This window comes from Oncorhynchus tshawytscha, linkage group LG04 (assembly GCF_018296145.1).
Source record: "Oncorhynchus tshawytscha isolate Ot180627B linkage group LG04, Otsh_v2.0, whole genome shotgun sequence".
Classification (NCBI taxonomy): domain Eukaryota; kingdom Metazoa; phylum Chordata; class Actinopteri; order Salmoniformes; family Salmonidae; genus Oncorhynchus; species Oncorhynchus tshawytscha.
The window spans coordinates 73,816,202-73,837,600 of record NC_056432.1 but is presented as its reverse complement, the minus strand read 5'-3'; the positions used below and the strand labels follow the sequence as shown (position 1 = coordinate 73,837,600).

Here is a 21,399-nt window from a genome sequence, read left to right as displayed (position 1 = left end):
CAGACTTTTAGTTTTTTGTAGATGGGTCTGCCCAGAGAAACGAAAAAGGGAATCAATTAGTTGGTTATGCTGTTGGACTGTTTTGGAAACTGTGGAAAGTTCTCGACTCCCCTCACACGTATCTTCCCAGGCAGCACAACTATTTGGCTTGACTATAGCTTATATTTTGCTCAGTTAACATTTACACTGATAGTAGATCTGAGTTTGGTGTTGTGCATGATTTTGGAACATTGTAGAGGATTGCACAAAGTAGCGATTGCACAAAGTAGAGATTTCACAAAGTAATCTTGTTTCGTCTCTCTTAGAGGCGGTCCAGCTGCACTCCTCTGTTTCTGTAATCAAGAGTCAGGTGCATTCTTCCTCTAATGACAACATTCCTCTGGGGAACACTAAGGCTGACCGCGCTGCTAAATTGGCCGATTTCTCTTCTGTTTCCAGCTCCTTCACATAGCAGCAGTTCCAGCTTCCACTAACCCTTTCTCTGTTCATGACTCCGCAGGCAACGGCTGATGCATCAGAGAAGGACACCTCGGGTGTATGGCCGGATGAGTGGAGCAGACCAGCCATGCCCCACTGTACTTTCCAATTCCTTGCCAAATTGTCACATGGTCAAAAAGAGGGATGGTGGATCGTGTAAATAAATGAATAAATAAGGGAAAGGGGGATACCTAGTCAGTTGTACATCTGAATGCATTCAACTGAAATGTGTTTTCTGCATTTAACCCAACCCCTCTGAATCAGAGAGGTGCGGGGGGCTGATATTGGTGTACAGTAGGTTTTACTGTGCTTGCAGGACATTTCTCTGTTGGTGGGGTTGTACAATGTTTGATTTGCATGACTAACAATGTTGAACCAAACTCTGAAAACAAAATTATTTAAACTAATTGGTGAAACAAGCCTGACATGGGTAAAGGTGCTTCCAATGGCACTGAGTATAAGGGGCAGATCCCACACAGTCACTGGTCTCTCTCCACACGAGGTGCTGACTGGCCATCCCACGAGGATGACTAATACACCTTTTCTCAAGAACAGGGTGTCCCTGCAAGGAATGGAGGAAGACATGGTTGAGAATTGTGTCACCCTTAACAGTGTTCTTAAGAGACTTTTCCCCCGGGTGAAGGTGTCTTTGCCGAACTTGGCAGGTGGAGCTGAGCACTATTTCAACCCAGGTGATTTCGTGGTGGTCAAAGACTTCAGGAGAGAGAGTTGGAAGGACCTTTGTTGGAGAGGGTCTTACCAAGTTCTTCTGACCACCTCCACTGTGGAAACCTGACAGAGGGTGAGATGAGTCCTGAGCCAAAATGACCAACACAGGCCTGGAGTAGTGCAGAAGAAGGTGAGATGAGTCCTGAGCCAAAATGACCAACACAGGCCTGGAGGAGTGCAGAAGAAGGTGAGATGAGTCCTGAGCCAAAGGGACCAACACAGGCCTGGAGTAGTGCAGAAGAGGGTGAGATGAGTCCTGAGCCAAAATGACCAACACAGGCCTGGAGTAGTGCAGAAGAGGGTGAGATGAGTCCTGAGCCAAAATGACCAACACAGGCCTGGAGTAGTGCAGAAGAAGGTGAGATGAGTCCTGAGCCAAAATGACCAACACAGGCCTGGAGGAGTGCAGAAGAAGGTGAGATGAGTCCTGAGCCAAAATGACCAACGCAGGCCTGGAGTAGTGCAGAAGAAGGTGAGATGAGTCCTGAGCCAAAATGACCAACACAGGCCTGGAGGAGTGCAGAAGAAGGTGAGATGAGTCCTGAGCCAAAATGACCAACACAGGCCTGGAGGAGTGCAGAAGAAGGTAAGATGAGTCCTGAGCCAAAATGACCAACACAGGCCTGGAGTAGTGCAGAAGAAGGTGAGATGAGTCCTGAGCCAAAATGACCAACACAGGCCTGGAGTAGTGCAGAAGAAGGTGAGATGAGTCCTGAGCCAAAATGACCAACACAGGCCTGGAGGAGTGCAGAAGAAGGTGAGATGAGTCCTGAGCCAAAATGACCAACACAGGCCTGGAGGAGTGCAGAAGCCTCAGTGTTCTGATGAATATGACTGTCTAAAGGGTCGGAGAAATGTATTTATAATTTCCGAGCATTACATATTCCTCTCAAAATAATAGATATTTAATGAGCGTGAAGCAGAGAGTGAATATCCAACAGAAATGGGTAATAAATATAGAGTAACATTGTTAGGGTAGACTAAAATGAAAACAATGCCTTCCAATAAGGAGAAAGTTATCATGTTTGTTTTGTATGTTTTTAAACCTTACAATAGGGGTAAAAGCAGAGCATTGTTTGAGAGTGATCCATGTGTATTAGCAGTAGTGATTGAGAGGGTTTTTCCTATTGGGAAGAGTAGAGGGGTCCTAGTTGAAGGAAACCGATATGGATACTAGCATAGGTAAATAAAGACCGTCATAAAGGTAGTAAAATGGAAAGATTCATGGTACTCATGGTCTGTCAGTGGATGTCACATTTAATGAGTTTTGACAGTATGCGAATGGTAATATTAGTTGTTTTCAAATAGCACTCTAATAATGCAATATCTTAGTAATTTGAATAAATAAATGTTTCAATACAAGGTCACATGACTGACAGGGGGGTTGAGCATTGGGACTGATATTATATTAGAGGCTGCCATCTGGTGTTAAAGATAAGCTTCCTGTAAACCAATAGATAAGCTGGCAGTAACAGTGAGTGGTACTCACTAAACTCAAACAGATCTTAACCCTAACACAGTGGGAAAATTTGGGGCAGATGTATGAATAATTGAATAATAATTATTATTACTCAATTCGATAGTTTCAATATACCAGTGATTTAAATAAGAAGGTAATATCATCTAAAACACACTTTTTCCATTACGAGGAACACTGTCCGGAATTGGAGTAGATCCAAGTAAATGTTTAAGTACCGAATATTGAGCTGATAAGTCAGCACCACCTTTTTGAAGGCCCTAGGGGATTTGTTAAACAACAGGTTTTATATTTTCTGGGTCTACAGATCCCTTGTGTACGTGTGTGTATTTTAGGTTTTACAACCCAGAGTGAAGGCGTTTGAAAGGATAAAGTGTCTGGTTTTATGTGTTGATTCCGCTTACTTTAATAGACGTATTTTGATAGAACCTCCTTTGATAGTTTAAGCCATAATCTAATGCTTACCTTAAAATGTAACAATAATTATCAGTGATAAAAGGAGGGAATGTGAGGGAAAATGTTGTTGTCTGAAGAGCTAGCATTGAATTGTAAACAGCATCTCCTCTCACTCTATCTTGGTTCGTGCAGGTGACTGTGACCTCCTCCTCAGACCAATTGGCAGAATGCCCAGAACATTGCTCTGGGAACCAAAAGGAGTATCTCAGTTTCAAGGTCCCAGCTTTGAGAGAAAAAGCCTTTTCAGTCACATGGAGGAACCAATGTTAATAATGAATAATGTAAATCATGCTTATATGACTTTGTTTGTATAGCACTATAAAAGGGCTGAGAGGGAAATCCCTTTTCAGAGTTTTCATCAAACTTTGATTGAGAATGTGATCCTCTCCGGTCGTGATAATAAAGATTGATGCCTTTACACTGAGTTTGAGTGGTGAATTTCCACGACAGGTGCTATACTTGTTCAGCTACTGAAGCTTATTACAGTGAAGTTCGTTCTTTCTAGGTTACCATCAGAACACCAGAGAACAAAATGACTCTCTAGCTGGAGTCTGCATAAAGTCCTCCAGTCAGTCAACAAGATATTTTGATAAGCTTCCCAATATGTCACCTGAGAAAGCAAAGTAGATTATTCAAATGGAGTGAAAGTGCACCCAACACCCACGCATATACAAATGAGTGTTACATCGCTCACATACAGTATGCACGGATACACAGCCACGCACATACACCTGTACTGTACTTACCAGTGGTAATATTTAAACCTAGGCCTCCAGTTTGGTGTCCGTAGTAAAGTCTGCACAGCACAGGCTAAGTTCACAAACAGATAGCACATCAAGAAGAACCTGTAGAAAAAAAATCACACACCACAAAATGTCATTCAGTCCAAACCGATTTTGTCATTTAAATATTGATTTGGAATTCCAATATATTAATTTTGCAGTTATGTACTTGTTGCAGGATGTATAGGCCTGGTAGTCTGCTAAAATACATCTCAACTGATGGCAAAACACAGAAGCACAAGAAAGTGGACTAGGTCAGGGGTTCCTAAACTTTTTCACTCAGGCCCCCCTTGGAGCATTGAGGAACATCCCGCATTTGCGCAATGTCTATTTCTATGGGCACAAGCACTGTTCATGACACAAACTGTTCACACCCCTCTTGTTGGCATAGAGAATATTTTTCAGCTTATTTCCTACAGTTCTATACATTATGCCATGTCTAATGTGTATTCATGTGATATTTGTGTGACTCGAACATTATTACAAAATGTATGGGCTAAAAAACCTAGCTAAAAAACATTAGCTGAAATGGGCTAGTTGACATGTTATAAATAGAAATGTCCAGATCAACTAGCCCATTTCAGCTAGTTGATTTCAGCTAATGACTGACATGTCAAAATTTGACCTTATGCATTCTACTATTATAACTTTCAACAGTAAGTTAAAAGCCGGACTGAGTTCCTTAATATATATATAAAATAACGACCCACAGTTTGTGAACCACTGCACTTGGTGACCTTCCACACAAAGTCACTTGTGCTGATTGTGCGTGCACAGAGTGCCTGGCTGGAATGAGGTGTTTCACTTGTGAAGTGGTTGTTAAAATGCAAGTGATTTGATTAAAGTATATTTTAGTAGACACTCTTATCCGGAGTGACTTACAGGAGCAATTAGGGTTAAGTGTCTTGCTCAAGGGCACATGAACAGATGATTTACCTAGTCAGCTCAGGGATTTGAACCAGCAACCTTTCAGTTACTGGCCCGCTAGGCTACCTGCCACCCAAACTACTCCTCAGAGGACCATAATGTTTTTTAAACATCTGTGAGATGTTTATGGTTTAAAATTGTTTAAGGTTTATTAGCAGTGTTTGAGAAGGGAAGTAGAGTCATCAAGAGTCTGTTTTCTCCCATGTAAACTACATGACTTTGGCTGATGGGAGTAATTTCAGCAATTCATTATTTATTTAATTTTTTACCCCTTTTTCTCCACAAATTTGTGGTACCCAATTGGTAGTTACAGTCTTGTCTCATCGCTGCAACTCCCGTACGTTCTCGGGAGAGGCGAAGGTCCGTGCGTCCTCCGAAACACAACAAAACCAAGCCGCACTGCTTCTTGACACAATGCCCACTTGACCTGGAAGCCAGCCGCACTAATGTGTCGAAAGAAACACCGTACAACTGGCGACCGTGTCAGCGTGCACTGCGTCCGGCCCGCCGCAGGAGTCGCTCGTGCGCAATGGGACAAGGACATCCCTGCCGGCCAAACCCTACCCTAACCCGGACAATGTTGGTCCAATTGTACGCCACCCTATGGGTCTCCCGGTCACAGCCGGCTGCAACCTAGAATCTCTAGTGGCACAGCTAGCACTGCGATGCAGTGCCTTAGACTTCTGCGCCACTCGGGAGGCCCCAAGTTCAGCAAGTTCACCCAACATATGATTTGAAATCATCCCTATTTGCCTGGTTTTAAATAATCATGTTTGATGTGTCTGCATGCATATGTGTGTGTTTAGTCTGTTTCGTGCATGTGTATGTGTGTGTGTGTGACTCACATGGAGAGGATGGGGGCCACCATGTCCAGAGAGGCTATGAGGATGCCCAGCTCAGCGATGAGCCCTGTCAGTAACAGTGCCCAGGTTGGCTCCCCATTGGCCTTGCCATGACCAAACACCTGCACCAGAAAATAAAAAAATATACACTTTATAAATACATTCTTTTTTTTTGTGATGGTTTGTTTTTTATTTGTTTTATTTCAGGCTGATTGTTGTATTGTAGCCAATGGGACCGATCATTTATGGATTGAGTGGCCCAGTGCAGTCAAAATTCCATTTTTCCCTGTGTTACATATCAGATTGTACAGCAGCTGATGAAACTAGCACTGTAAAGGTGGAATGTGAAAACATTTGATCAGTGTTATTTCCTGATAGTTACTGGTTGAAAATACAATGTACACAGGACCTCCTAATCAGCAGGTTACCCGCATGGGCGGGAGTTCGGCTTGTCTGGTGACATCACCAACTTTTTGGGTGACCCGACCAAATTCAGATAAAAATGTGAGTTATTGATCCGTCATTCACATTGAAAGCAAATCTAACAAGCAGTAAATGTGTTCTATGTGCACTATTTCTATGCTTCCAGTTCTTACATTTTGTTTTTGCATCTTTTACTTTCAGTTTTGTACACCAGTTTCAAACAGCTGAAAATACAATATATGTTTGGTTATGTAAAATATATTTCACAACGGTTTAGATGGTACAATGATTCTCTACACTATACGTATGCTTGTTTTATCACATAAACTGAAATTAGGTGAACTACTTGAATTTTTGCAACCAGGAAATTGGCGGAGCGATTTCTGCATAGTGAAACTTTAAAAGACCAATAACAAATAGGGTTCCAACCTCTCTGCCAATAACAGCTAGTTTTCAGTTTTCCCCTCCCCACTTGGACCACTCCCAGAAAGTCCTGTCTAAATTTTTGCTTGAGAAAAATGTTTTTGCTAAAAAAAAAATCAATTTTTGTTGACTTTAATGGAAAACATTATTGTAAGGTACTTAATTGTTACCGAGAAATTATTTGTTATTGATTGAAAAACGGGTGCATTGGGCCTCTAAGTACTGGTCCTAGGCCAGTTTTTTTACAAGAATTTTCATGGTCACTTAACCTGATCCTATAACAGGGTTACATAATGCCCTTCTTTTATATAGCTAATCCTCTTCTACCAACAATAATTTACATGTGGGAATGCAAATGAACTTCTATGTTCAGCTTCATTCAAATGAGTAAGCAAAGACAACCACAACTCTATTCTCTTGTTCACTGTAGTTTTTAGTTGTGTGTCATTATGTATCTAATAGTAGGGCCCCTGTGAACATACATGGGCATAGAACCGAGCAATGTATCAAGCAATGTGTACAAACAGTGGTGGCAGCTAGAGAAACCTTAAATTATGGCTGTGTTTTTCAGGCCACTAGATGCTTTGCATTGTATAGGAATTACACAGTGTGTATGTACAATACAGCTCCACCCACAAAGCCATAAGGAAGGGCACTGATAGCCAATGTATTATTTTTTAAATTTGAGCAGACACTCTTATCCAGAGCAACTTACAGGAGCAATTAGGATAAGTGCCTTGCTCAAGAGCACATGGGCATATTTTTTACCTAGTCAGCTCTGGGATTTGAACCAGCAACCTTTTGGTTACTGCCCCAATGCTCTTAACCGCTAGGCTACCTGTGGCTGGGCCTACCCTGAGGAAGGGGATGATGTTGTCCTTGGCGATGGCCTGTAGGAGACGAGGGGCGCCGGTCAGGGACTGTAGTCCAGCCCCCACGGTGGAGAAGAAGGAGCCAATCACGATGACCCAGGGGGAAGGCCAGGACAGAGTCCCCACAACCAGGTTCTTACTGACTGCATCCCCAAACCTACAGGACAGGAGAGGACATGGACCTGTTAGCGGGGCCATTATCAATACCAACAAACACAGCATCTGAAGTGCTTTGCCATACCAACAAATATAATTACAAGCTTGTACTGTATGTTGTTGAGAAGCAGACAGGCTATTGTCTGGACCTGAATGTATCTTGTGATGTCAAAGATGTGGCCTAATGCTATAAACAAGTTCACTTACTTGTCCCTTAGGACCGCTCCTTCAATACAGGCCCCAAACAGAACCACAGAGCTGAAATCTGACGACAGGATGTTAAGGAACACACAGAAACACATGCAGTATGGAAGACGGATGTATCTAGACATTGAACAACTTGGGGAGAACACTGCCTATTGATATGGATGAGGAAGAGCTTGCAAGTAGGCATTTCACTGTACCATTTACACCTGCTGTATCCTGTGCACGTGACAAATACATGTTGATTTGATTTTACTATTGACTCCATGAAAGGATACAGACAAGGGTGGTAGTGGTTATAGCCAAGATGGTTCCAATAGGGATGGACTTCTGAGCATCTTTCAGATCTCCTGATCTGTTGGAGCCTGCCATGATACCTACAGTACAGGGACATGAATGACACGCATCAGTTACTGACAACTCTCAGAATGTTGACCAATCAGTGAACAAAAATGTCTCTGGGTTGCCAGCTGGGATTATTGGTCTGGTGTTGCCAGTTCATGGTCTGGGTTGCCAGTTATGGATCTGGGTTACCAGGTCTTACCTGTGGCGGAGGGAAAGAAGATTCCCACCAGGAGGGTGAAGGAGGTAGCGATGTCAGCTGAGACGTACAGGCCGACGCTCTCCACAGTCCTGTGGATGTCTACTGAGGGCAGACCTGCCTTCTCCAAGATCTGACCCTTCTCCAGGTAGTCTCCCCACATGTTATCTAAAACATGCATCAGGAACCAAGTTTATAGAAATGCTAGCATCCCATCCACAAAGTAAGCAACGTAATGGCATCCACCTAACGGCACGACAACACCCAAAGCTCTACAACATCACAAATTATTGTTATAATAACAGAAAATGTTTTACAAAGTATATATATTCACTTTTTTAGATAGCTAAATCACTACAAACATGTTGTACACAAAGTCTATGTTTTACTGTAATTACATGTCATCACTATTGTAAAATGGCGTAGCAGTCAGGCGTCTTTTGTCTTCGTCCTGTCCCGTGTATATATCTTTTTATACATTTTTTCTTCGCATATATTTAAAAAATATTTTTCTTAACCCCAACTTCAACATACTCTCCTGCAACCCGCCTCATCCAATGTGGTATGGACCTGCTATTTTCTTTACTTCAGAACCGGAACCCCCAACAGAAGCTAACTAGCTACTAGCTAGTAGTCAGCTAACCACTGCTAGCGGTCATCAGCTAACCTTTAGCCTGGACCACTCCTGCCAGTGATGCACAACGCGATTCAACCCAGAGTGTATCGGACTTCTTATTCTCCATATATTTGGATTCCTATCGCAAGCTCTGAACCTCTTCACCTGGATCATCGCAGCTATCTTGTGGCTATCTGATTGGCTTCTCCTGGCTAACGTCTCTGTCCCGAAGCAAGCACCAATTAGCCCGGCTAGCTGAAGAGGTTCATCATGGTGCTTGCTCCTTGGGCTACAATACCTATTTTGCCAATTGGCCTGGACCCTTCTACTACATGGAGCCCTGCTGATCCATCACGACTGATCTGCCGACGTAACCGTATGAAAGGGCTACAACAGACTTCCGTCACGACGTCCCTCTAAGGCCCTTCTGCTAGCCTGCTAGGCCCGGCCCGCTAGCTGTCTGAATCACCGTGTCTCCAGCCCGCCCAGCTACTCACTGGACCAAATGATCACTCTGCTACGCATGCATCTCCTTAATGTCAATATGCCCTGTCCATGGCTGTTTTGGTTAGTAATTATAGCCTTATTTCATTGTAGAGCCTCAAGCCCTGCTTGACACCTTAGCTAACCCTTTAGTTACACCTCCCACACATGCGGTGACCTCACCTGGTTTAAATTATGTTTCTAGAGACAATATCTCTCTCATCGTCACTCAATGCATAGGTTTACATCCACTGTATTCACATCCTACCATACCTTTGTCTGTACAACCTATTACACGTGCCCAGAAACCTTCTCCTTTTACTCTCTGTTCCGAACGTACCAGATGACCAGTTCTTATACTTATCCTTATCCTACTCCTCCTCTGTTCCTCTGGTGTAGAGGTTAACTCAGGCCCTGCAGTGCCTAGCTCCACTCCCATTCCCCAGGCGCTCTTATTTGTTGACTTTTGTAACCGTAAAAGCCCTGGTTTCATGCATGTTGAAATTAGAAGCCTCCTCTCTAAGTTTATTTTATTCAATGCTTTAGCACACTCTGGCAACCCGGATGTCCTAGCCGTGTCTGAATCCTGGCTTAGGAAGACCACCAAAACCCCTGAAATTTCCATCCCTAACTATAACATTTTCCGACAAGATAGAACTGCCAAAGGGGGCAGAGTTGCAATATACTGCAGAGATAGCCTGCATAGTTCTGTCTTACTATCTAGGTCTGTGCCCAAACAATTTGAGCTTCTACTTTTAAAATCCACCTTTCCAGAAACAAGTCTCTCACTGTCGCCGCTTGCTATAGACCACCTTCGGTCCCCAGCTGTGCCCTGGACACCATATGTGAATTAATTGCACCCATCTATCTTCAGAGCTCGTGCTTTTAGGTGACCTAAACTGGGGCATGCTTAACACCCCGGCCATCCTACAATCTAAGCTTGATACCCTCAATCTCACACAAATTATCAATGAACCTACCAGGTACAACCCCAAATCCGTAAACACGGGAACCCTCATAAATATCATCCTAACCAACCTGCCCTCCAAATACACCTCTGCTGTCTTCAACCAGGATCTCAGTGATCACTGCCTCATTGCCTGCGTCCATAATGGGTCTGCGGCCAAACGACCACCCCTCATCACTGACAAACGCTCCCTAAAACACTTCAGTGTGCAGGTCTTTCTAATCAACCTGGCCCGGGTATCCTGGAAGGATATTGACCTCATTACGACAGTAGAGGATGCCTGGATATTCTTTAAAAGTGCTTTCCTCACCATCTTAAATAAGCATGCCCCATTCAAAAAATGTAGAACCAGGAACAGATATAGCCATTGGTTCACTCCAGACCTGACTGCCCTTGACCAGCACAAAAACATCCCGTGGCGTACTGCATTAGTATCGAATAGCCCCTGCGATATGCAACTTTTCAAGGTAGGAACCAATATATACAGGCAGTTAGGAAATCAAAGGCTAGCTTTTTCAAACAGAAATTTGCATCCTGTAGCATAACTCCAAAATGTTCTGGGACACGTAAAGTCCATGGAGAATAAGAACACCTCCTCCAAACTGCCCACTGCACTGAGGCTAGGAAACACTGTCACCACCGATAAATCCATGATAATTGAGAATTTCAATAAGCATTTTTCTATGGCTGGCCTTGCTTTCCACCTGGCTACCCCTACCCCGGTCAACAGCCCTGCACCCCCCACAGCAACGTTCCCAAGCCTCCCCCATTTCTCTTTCACCCAAATTGAGATAGCTGATGTTCTGAAAGAGCTGCAAAATCTGAGCCCCTACAAGTCAGCCGGGCTAGACAATCTGGACCCTCTCTAAAATTATCCGCCGAAATTGTTGCAACCCCTATTACTAGCCTGTTCAACCTCTCTTTTGTATCGTCTGAGATCCCCAAAGATTGCAAAGCTGCCGCGGTCATCCCCCTCTTCAAAGGGGGAATCACTCTAGACCCAAATTTCTACAGACCTATATCTATCCTACCCTGCCTTTCTAAGGTATTCGAAAGCCAAGTTAACAAACAGTTCATCGACCATTTCGAATCCCACCGTACCTTCTCTGCTATGCAATCTGGTTTCCGAGCTGGTCATGGGTGCACCTCAGCCATGCTCAAGGTCCTAAACGATATCATGATAAGAGACAATACTGTGCAGCTGTATTCATCGACCTGGCCAAGGCTTCGACTCTGTCAATCACCACATTCTTATCGCAGACTCAACAGCCTGAGTTTCTCAAATTACTGCCTCGCCTGGTTCACCAACTACTTCTCAGACAGAGTTCAATATGTCAAATCGGAGGGCCTGTTGTCCGGACCTCTGGCAGTCTCTATGGGGGTGCCACAGGGTTCAATTCTCAGGCCGACTCTTTTCTATGTATACATTAATGATGTAGCTCTTGCTGCTGGTGATTATCTGATCCACCTCTACGCAGACGACACCATTTTGGATACTTCAGGCCCTTCTTTGGATACTGTGTTAACCAACCTCCAGATGAGCTTCAATGCCATACAACTCTCTTTCCGTGCCCTCCAACTACTCTTAAATGCAAGTAAAACTAAATGCATGCTCTTCAACCGATCGCTGCCTACACCTGCCTGCCCGTCCAGCATCACTACTCTGGTCGGTTCTGACTTAGAATATGTGGACAACTACAAATACCTAGGTGTCTGGTTAGACTATAAACTCTTCTTCCAGACTCATATTAAGCATCTCCTATCCAAAATAAAATCTAGAATTGGCTTCCTATTTCGCAACAAAGCATCCTTCACTCATGCTGCCAAATATACCCTCGAAAAAATGACCATCCTACCGATCCTCGACTTCGGCGATGTCATTTACAAAATAGCCTCCAACACTCTACTCAGCAAATTGGATGCAGTCTATCACAGTGCCTTCAGTTTTGTCACCAAAGCCCCATATACTACCCACCACTGTGACCTGTATGCTCTCGTTGGCTGGCCCTCGCTTCATATTCATTGCCAAACCCACTGGCTTCAGGTCATCTATAAGTCTTTGCTAGGTAAAGCCCCGCCTTATCTCAACTCACTGGTCACCAGAGCCAATTCCTTATTTGGCCGCCTTTCCTTCCAGTTGTCTGCTGCCAATGACTGGAACGAAGTTCAAAAATCACTGAAGCTGGAGACTCATATCTCCCTCACTAACTTTAAGCACCAGCTGTCAGAGCAGTTCACAGATCACTGCACCTGTACATAGCCCTTCTATAAATAGCCTATCCAACTACCTCATCCCAAAACTGTTATTTATTTTGTTCCTTTGCAACCCAGTATCTCTACTTGCACACTCATCTTCTGCACATCTATCACTCCAGTGTTTAATTGCTATAGTATAATTATTTCACCACTATGGCCTATTTATTGCCTTACCTCCCTTATCCTACCTCATTTGCACACACTGTATATATAGACTTTTCTGTTGTATTATTGACTGCATGTTTGTTTATTCTATGTGTAATTGTGTTGTTGTTTGTGTTGCACTGCTTTGCTTTATCTTGGCCAGGTCGCAGTTGTAAATGAGAACTGGTTCTCAACTAGCCTACCTGGTTAAATAAAGGTAAAGCAAATAAAAACAAATAAAAGTGGATGTGGCTCGGCTGCCCCCTAGCTGGTTGGCCCCCATTGGCTATAGTAATAGGGTGAAGCTGCCCCCAGATGCTAATCTTGGGTCAGTTACACATTTACCCCCACTAATGGTTAAGGTAAGGACAGCGGGAGGGGGAAGCTGATCTTAGATCTGTATCCTAGACCCAGGAGTGTGGTAATAGCCATATCATTACAAATATGGTCCATCCTCTGACTTTGGTCTTTACCTCTGATGATGCCGCTGGCCAGTCCTGGTATTCCCTGTATCTCTGTAACGTTGTTCTGGTTGAAGTAGTCGTCACATTGAGGACTACTCATGTTGCCAGAACTACAGAAGTTCCTCCACAGCTGACTAGGTACAGTCACATTGCCCAGTAGAACCGTCTTACTACACACGTCAAACTGATCTCTCACCAGTGTCCTGTTACCCAACATACAGATCCTGGAGAAAGAGGAATATTATTGGTTCTGATTATCAACAGAGTGATGATAACATGTCATGATAATGTGATGATAACATCCGTGTTTTCACTCTACTTTAGATCAGATATTAGCTATATTATAACTACACTGAAAAAAAATTACAGTATGCGTACAGTAGCTAGATCTTTAGGACCAAGTTCAACAATGGAAATACAATTATATCTCCCTTGACCATTCCAGCCAGCGGAACAGAAAGTGTTTTGGCTTCCGTCAGGGGCAAACTGATCATTAACACCAAATTAAATCCACATCAATTATACCATTATCCCCATTTCCTGTTTAGACAAAGAAGTAAAAAAAATCCCCAGTGCCTTACGAGAAGTCGGGTGGTTGGAAAACGGACTTAATGGCCCCGGCGTAGATGGAGACGATAGAGATGATGACACAGGCCAGGAAGAGAGAGGCCAGCTTGTTGACGTATTTCACCCCCACAAAGACCACCACGGCCATGAGGCTGAGACAGATGGTGCCGTACACCCTCATGTTGTTGAGGATGGCACTGTCGCCCCCGTGGTGGTCGCTAGCGTGGAAGATGGCCGCCTGAGGAACTAGGTATTTCTGGGAGAGGACAATGACAACATAATTAATTAAGGTACACTTTCTGTAAGACACACACATTTAATACCTTATATGTTCATTCATAATGCACTTATAATGGCTCCTTCTACAATTCACTATACAGTAAGAGCAGAACAGAAGTCTTTCACTTTAAATGTATTTTGAGTACTCTGAATATACAAATATCAGTCATATACTACAGTCTACACCAGCAACATTATGTGGATCAAATGTATGTTCAGCTAATATTATTGGATCCCATTTTGTTTCAAATATTTTTTATTGAACACACACAAGAATGGTGTACAGGTATAAAAGACAGGTATACAATTCTTATCTAAACATAAAAGAGCAGACAGGAACAACAAGACCCAGAGTTCTGGGTACAAAACAAATAATACAAAACAAGACATACAGAACAAGGACATGTAGAAAGAAAGAGGGTAGATGTTTGTTTTTTTGCCGAAATGAGACCGTAAGAGATTAGTTGTTTTTGGGGGTTGGTTAATCCGTTTAGGGACTCAGACACTCCCAGGATTATCAGAAGCGGGTCTGGGTCTATTGAAGTCTCCAAAACTTCAGAGAGGATCCCAAAAATTCCACACCAATAACCATGCAAGCTAGAGCATAGGGCAAAGCAGTGGAGTAGTGTACCCTGCGTAGCCTGACATTTATCACATGTAGGGGATGTGTCAGGAAATATCCTATGCAGTTTAGTTTTGGAATAGTGTAATCTGTGTAATACCTTGAATTGTATGAGAGGATGTCTGGAGTTAATGGAGCATGTGTGGATATACTCCAAGCTCTCTTCCCAGTCTGCCACCGAGATGTCAGTCCCTAGTTCTTCCTCCCATTTTGCCTTGATGGCATCTGTAGAAGCTGTGCTAACAGATTGAAAAGCATCATATAGACGCGATATCAGTTTGTCTGAGGTGGGGCATATTTTTATGCATCCGTCAAACATGGAAGGTTTAGCATTCCCAAATGTTGGGAGGTGTTTTCTAACATAGTCTCTAATTTGTAGGTATCTGAAAAAATTACTTCTGGGAAGATTATAAATTTCCCTCAGCAACTCAAAGGAAGCAAAGGTCCCTTCTATATATAAATCCCCTATGGTACTTATCCCCAACTATTCCCATCGCTCAAAGGTGTTATCAAGGTTAGAGGGGGCAAAGGAGGGATTCCTGGTGACAGGGAGCATGAATGGCATTGGTCTAAGCTCAAAGTGGACTTTAATTTGCTTCCAGATTTGGACTGTGCTATGTGAAATAGGATTGTTACAATAAAGTAAATCTCCAGATTGACAGGCGACAGAATCACAGCACCAATAGAGAAGGGGTGACACTCCTCACGCTCCATACTAAGCCAGCTGGATGATGGAAGTGCGTCATCAGGCAGAAACGTAACAGCAGGGAGTTTAGCGGCCCAGTAATAAAATATACAATTTGGGAGAGACAATCCTCCTTCCATCTTGGATTTACAGAGGTGTTTTTTACCTCTCCTGTGTGTTTTATAATCCCAGATGAAAGGATTGATAATTGAGTCCAGGTGTTTATGAAAGGATTTAGGTATGAATACTGGGATGTTCTGATATAGGTAGAGCAGTTGTGGGAGGAAGACCATTTTAATGGCATTAATTCTTCCGAGCAGAGAAATTGGGAGAGTCCTCCAAAATTGTATGTTTGCCTTTAGTTTTTGCATCAGAGAGGGGAAATTCTCTTTAAATAGTAAGGAGTATTGTTTGGTAACTACAATTCCTAGGTAGGTAAATTTTTCTGAAGATAACTTAATTGCGAGATGTTCTAGCCAGGAGGTGTTTGGCAATCGTATGGGCATTAACTCACTCTTGTTCCAATTTATTCTGTATCCCGAGAAGGTACCAAACAAATTGATCACATCAAGAATAGCTGGAATACTAGCCTGGGGTTCTGTTACGTAGAGGAGGATGTCATCTGCGTATAGGGAAATCTTATTTAGAGTATCTTTAGTATTATAGCCGTGTATTGCTGCATGAGATCTAATCGCCTGAACAGGAGGTTCGATAATTAGGGCGAAGAGCATAGGCGACAGAACACAACCCTGCCTTGTACCTCTGTAAAGGTTAAATCGGGGCGACAATGATTGGTTAGTGAGTATTCTCGCACAGGGGTTCCTATATAAAAGCTGGATCCAATTTAAGAACCCATCTCCAATATAAATTTTCTGTAGGACCTTGAATAGATAGGGCCACTCAACTTGGTCAAAGGCCTTTTCGGCGTCAAGAGATATAACGGCAAGGTCCAAGTTGGGTAACCTCTGAGAATACATAATGTTGAAGAGGCGCCTGAGATTGAAGAATGAGTTTCTGTTAGGGATAAAGCCAGTCTGGTCCGAATGGACCAATTTTCCAATTAAAGTGCTAAGCCTGTTAGCCAGAGTTTTTGCTAAAATCTTTTGGTCTGTATTAAGGAGAGATATTGGTTTGTATGACCCTACCTCTTCCGGATCTTTACCCTTCTTATGTATAACTGTAATGAATGCTTCATCCAAAGTAGATGGGAGAGCTCCATCCTCATTGGCCTGAACCAACATTTTGTGCAGGTAGGGAGAGAGCATGTTGCTGAATGTTTTATAGAATTCACTAGGGTATCCATCTGGGTCCGGGGTCTTGCCACTCTTTAGAGTTTTAATTGTTTCTTGAATTTCTTTGAGACATATCCTTATTCAGGAAGTTAGAATCTTCCTGGTTCAGGGCAGGAAGATTACAGTCCTCCAAAAAGTTTTGCATAATTAAGGGGTTAGGATCCACTTTAGATGTATATAGAGTCTCATAAAACTGACAGAATCTGTCATTGATGTCTTTGGGAGAAGAGAGTAATTCCCCAGATGCAGATTTAACTTTGTGAATCATTCGGTCACTCACATTTTTTCGAAGTTGTCTGGTGAGTAATTTGTGTGGTTTGTCACCAAACTCAAAATATTTTTGCTTGGCATAGAGAAAAGATTTAGCAATTTTAGCTGAGAGAATCTGATTATATTCAAATTTGAAAGTTAATTTTTTTTGTTTCTCCATAGATGAATGGCTAGCATTCTCCCTATCCAGTAAGTGAATTTGTCCCTCCAGTTCTTCCAGTTTTCCTCTGTTTTGCCTACTCCTGGCAGTCTGAAAGGAGATGATACAACCTCGCAGATAAGCCTTCAGTGCTCCCACAATAATGCTGGGGAAGACTCTGTGTTGTCATTGGTATCGAAGAAAAATGTAATTTGGTCTTTAAGATGTTCACAGAATGTTGGTTCTGTGAGGAGCTGAGGATTCACCCTCCAGACCCTCTCGTTTGGTACAATGTCACCCAGTCTCAGGGAGAAGGTGAGTGGACTGTGGTCCGAGATTATAATATCATGATACCTCACATTACAGGTATAGGGGAGTAGTTTAGCATCAACCAAAAAGTAGTCAATTAGAGTGTAAACATTGTGAACATGAGAGTAAAAGGAATATTCCCTACACGTAGGGTTAGCGATCCTCCATACCTCTATATCAAATAAGTTAGATTTTTTTATGTAGGTATTCAAGAATTCGCTTGAATAGGAGGTAGGGGTTCGCCGGGTAGAGGATCTATCCAAATATTGGTCTAGCACACAGTTAAGATCCCCTCCAATGACCAGGTTAGTATGGGAGATATCTGGAATCAGGGCAAGGACTCTTTAAAAAAAAAAGATGGTTTATCAATGTTCGGCCTATAGATATTTAGTAGAGTTACTGAAGTAGAGTGGAGTTCTCCTATTTTGATCACATAACGACCCTCTTTATCCGCAATAGTGGTTTTATGTAGAAAGGGAATTCCTTTCCATACCAGAATTGCTGTGCCTCTCGTTTTGGCAGAGAAGTTAGAGTGATACACTTGCCCCACCCACCTCCAATTAAGTCTGCTATGAGAGTTATTTTTCAGATGGGTTTCTTGCAAAAATATAATATCAGACGAGAGTGCTTTCAAGTGGGCTAGGACCTTGCCTCTCTTAATTGGTTCGTTTAAACCTTTGACATTCCAGGAAGTGAATGTAAGCCGCGCCCTCCTCTCATTTGTAGTTCCTATGGTGGCCTGCATAACATGTCACTCGATAAAAAGGTAAGAAAGCGCACCAAACCATCACGATCACGATATGTAGCACCTACACTCGAGCAATATCCAACCCCCCCTCCCCCCTGCAAGCACCTTTACTTCCCACCCTGTTCCCCTAATTTTCCCAACACTTACCCCCCCATTCAACACACATTTAACAGGCATGCACAAATAGGAGATAAAAAAATAAAATAATAAAAAACACATTGTCTGGCCGATGCCAAAAAAGCATGGTGCGACCTCGAACAAGAGGTAAAACCCCAACTATACGTTCACCTCTCACTATCCTAGAACTTCTACTAACATATGAACTGAGGAGGCTCCCGCGAATAAAGTGTTCAATTAGCATCTAATAAACCTAAACATAATAAGTTGCAATTTAAACATATTGCGCACTTAAGCGTCATCCTGGGTCAATCCCTGATATAAGCAAGATATAGCATCACAAGATTATATTGCTAAGCAATGCCGGTCTAAACATAAACCATCCGCAACTGACATAGACAGCAGTACCTTTACATATTGTGGGTCAGGAGATCGGAACAAGGATTTTGCTAAATTAAACGTTCCCCCAATCAAAAACATACATATACATTTTTTTCCTTTTTAAGATTAAAAAAATAAAAATATTTTATTTTATTTATATATACATATATATATATATATATATATATATATATATATATATATATATACATATATACATACATACATATACATACACACACACATACACACACATATATATATACACATATACACACACACACATATATACACATTTACACACACACATACAGTGGGGAGAACAAGTATTTGATACACTGCCAATTTTGCAGGTTTTCCTACTTTCCTACCAACCATCACCCCCAGTCCCCTGCAAGCAATAAATAACTGGTATGGTAATAAGAATAATGTAAGGGTTGAAAAAAAAATAACGAAACAAAAAAAAATGGGGGAATATAAGTATATCCATCCGAAAGTGTCAATGATCAAACCTGGAAGGCCTCCCAAATACGCATCGCTCTGAACACAGCCGGAATCAAATACTTATGTCATGCGATAAAATGCAAATTATTTACATAAAAATCATACAATGTGATTTTCTGGATTTTTGTTTTAGATTCCGCCTCTCACAGTTGAAGTGTACCTATGATAAAAATGATAGACCTCTACATGCTTTGTAAGTAGGAAAACCTGCAAAATCGGCAGTGTATCAAATACTTGTTCTCCCCACTGTACATATACACATACATACACACCCACACAAAATAAATGCATATATAAAAATATATATTTAAAAAAAATATATGTATATACACACATACGTCCATACATCCATATGCACATAAACACATACACACATACGTACATACATCCATATGCACATATACACATACACACATACAAACATACATCCATATGCACATAAACACATACACACATACGTACATACATCCATATGCACATATACACATACACACATACAAACATACATCCATATGCACATATACACATACACACATACAAACATACATCCATATGCACATATACACATACACACATACGTACATACATCCATATGCACATATACACATACACACATACGTACATACATCCATATGCACATATACACATACACACATACATCCATATACACATACACACATACAAACATACATCCATATGCACATAAACACATACACACATACGTACATACATCCATATGCACATATACACATACACACATACAAACATACATCCATATGCACATATACACATACACACATACGTACATACATCCATATGCACATATACACATACACACATACGTACATACATCCATATGCACATATACACATACACACATAACATACATCCATATGCACATATACACATACACACATACAAACATACATCCATATGCACATAAACACATACACACATACGTACATACATCCATATGCACATACAAACATACATCCATATGCACATACACATACAAACATACATCCATATGCACATATACACATATACGTACATACATCCAAACATAAACACATCCATATGCACATCCATACACATAAACACATACACACATACAAACATACATCCATATGCACATAAACACATACACACATACGTACATACATCCATATGCACATAAACACATACACACATACAAACATACATCCATATGCACATAAACACATACAAACATACATCCATATGCACATATACACATACACACATACAAACATACATCCATATGCACATATACACATACACACATACGTACATACATCCATATGCACATATACACATACACACATACAAACATTCATACCCCAGAATAACAATATACACTGATTTAAAATATACACATACATAATACTAAAATGCTAAGAGAAAATAATAATAAAGTACAAATAATAATTATATGTACGCACACCTACAGAGACACAAGCACTACAGAGGGCTGGTGGGACTCTAGTCGGGAGAGCGGCCCACGGCCAGACAAAGGCAGAACGGCACAAAACATCAACCTGCTAACCAGGTGTCTGCCCCTTCCCAACCATCACCCCCAGCCCCCTGCAAGCAATAAATAAATGGTATGGTAATAAGAATAATGTAAGGATTGAAAAATAAACAACGAAACAAAACAAAAATGGGGGAATATAAGTATATCCATCCGAAAGTGTCAATGATCAAACCTGGAAGGCCTCCCAGATACGCATCGCTCTGAACACAGCCGGGATGAAAGTGAACTTAACGTTAAATGAGAGCTCTGACCGCCATCCATTGGTCGGCTCAGCGTCTTACATGTTCGGTAGCCCTTGCTGAGCCCATTTAATAAGGTTTCACCCGTTATGGTATAGTATGGATTCGAGTCCATGAGCAGACCCTAACACACAATGACAAGGCACTCTAACCTGTACGGGGGATTGGTGTATATCCCCGGATAAACTTCTCTGTGTCCAAAACCGAGGAGAGCCAAATCTTCTCACCGGAAGGCGGGGTAATTCTTAGTCTTGCAGGGAAGAGCAAGGCTGGGCGAAGATGGAGTTTGTAGAGTTTGGCCATTACATCTCTGTAGCCGGTGCGGTGCTTTGCCACAATCCTCATAGACACGGAATGGGTGCCCTTTATTTGACAGGTTGCCCCTCATTCGGTTGCCCCTTGCATCCTTCAATAGCTTGGCGAAGAAGTCGTAGGTGCGAGAGCCCGCCTCCACCC

The 21,399-nt window shown here is 42.1% G+C and overlaps 1 protein-coding gene across 2 annotated transcripts in view; it reads right to left on the bottom strand.

Annotated features, from left to right (window-relative positions):
* The window catches only part of LOC112249364 (solute carrier family 12 member 4-like), a 55,250-nt gene that overhangs the window by 8,329 nt on the left and 25,522 nt on the right, over positions 1-21,399 (bottom strand). For both annotated transcript variants that reach the window (XM_042321212.1, XM_042321213.1), the window contains exons 7-14: positions 13,821-14,062; positions 13,249-13,463; positions 8,313-8,477; positions 8,047-8,145; positions 7,772-7,829; positions 7,391-7,565; positions 5,694-5,812; positions 3,886-3,984 (exon numbers count right to left, since the gene is read on the bottom strand). In XM_042321212.1, coding sequence (XP_042177146.1) covers positions 3,886-3,984; positions 5,694-5,812; positions 7,391-7,565; positions 7,772-7,829; positions 8,047-8,145; positions 8,313-8,477; positions 13,249-13,463; positions 13,821-14,062 — 1,172 coding nt within the window. The remainder of the gene's footprint in view (positions 1-3,885; positions 3,985-5,693; positions 5,813-7,390; positions 7,566-7,771; positions 7,830-8,046; positions 8,146-8,312; positions 8,478-13,248; positions 13,464-13,820; positions 14,063-21,399) is intronic.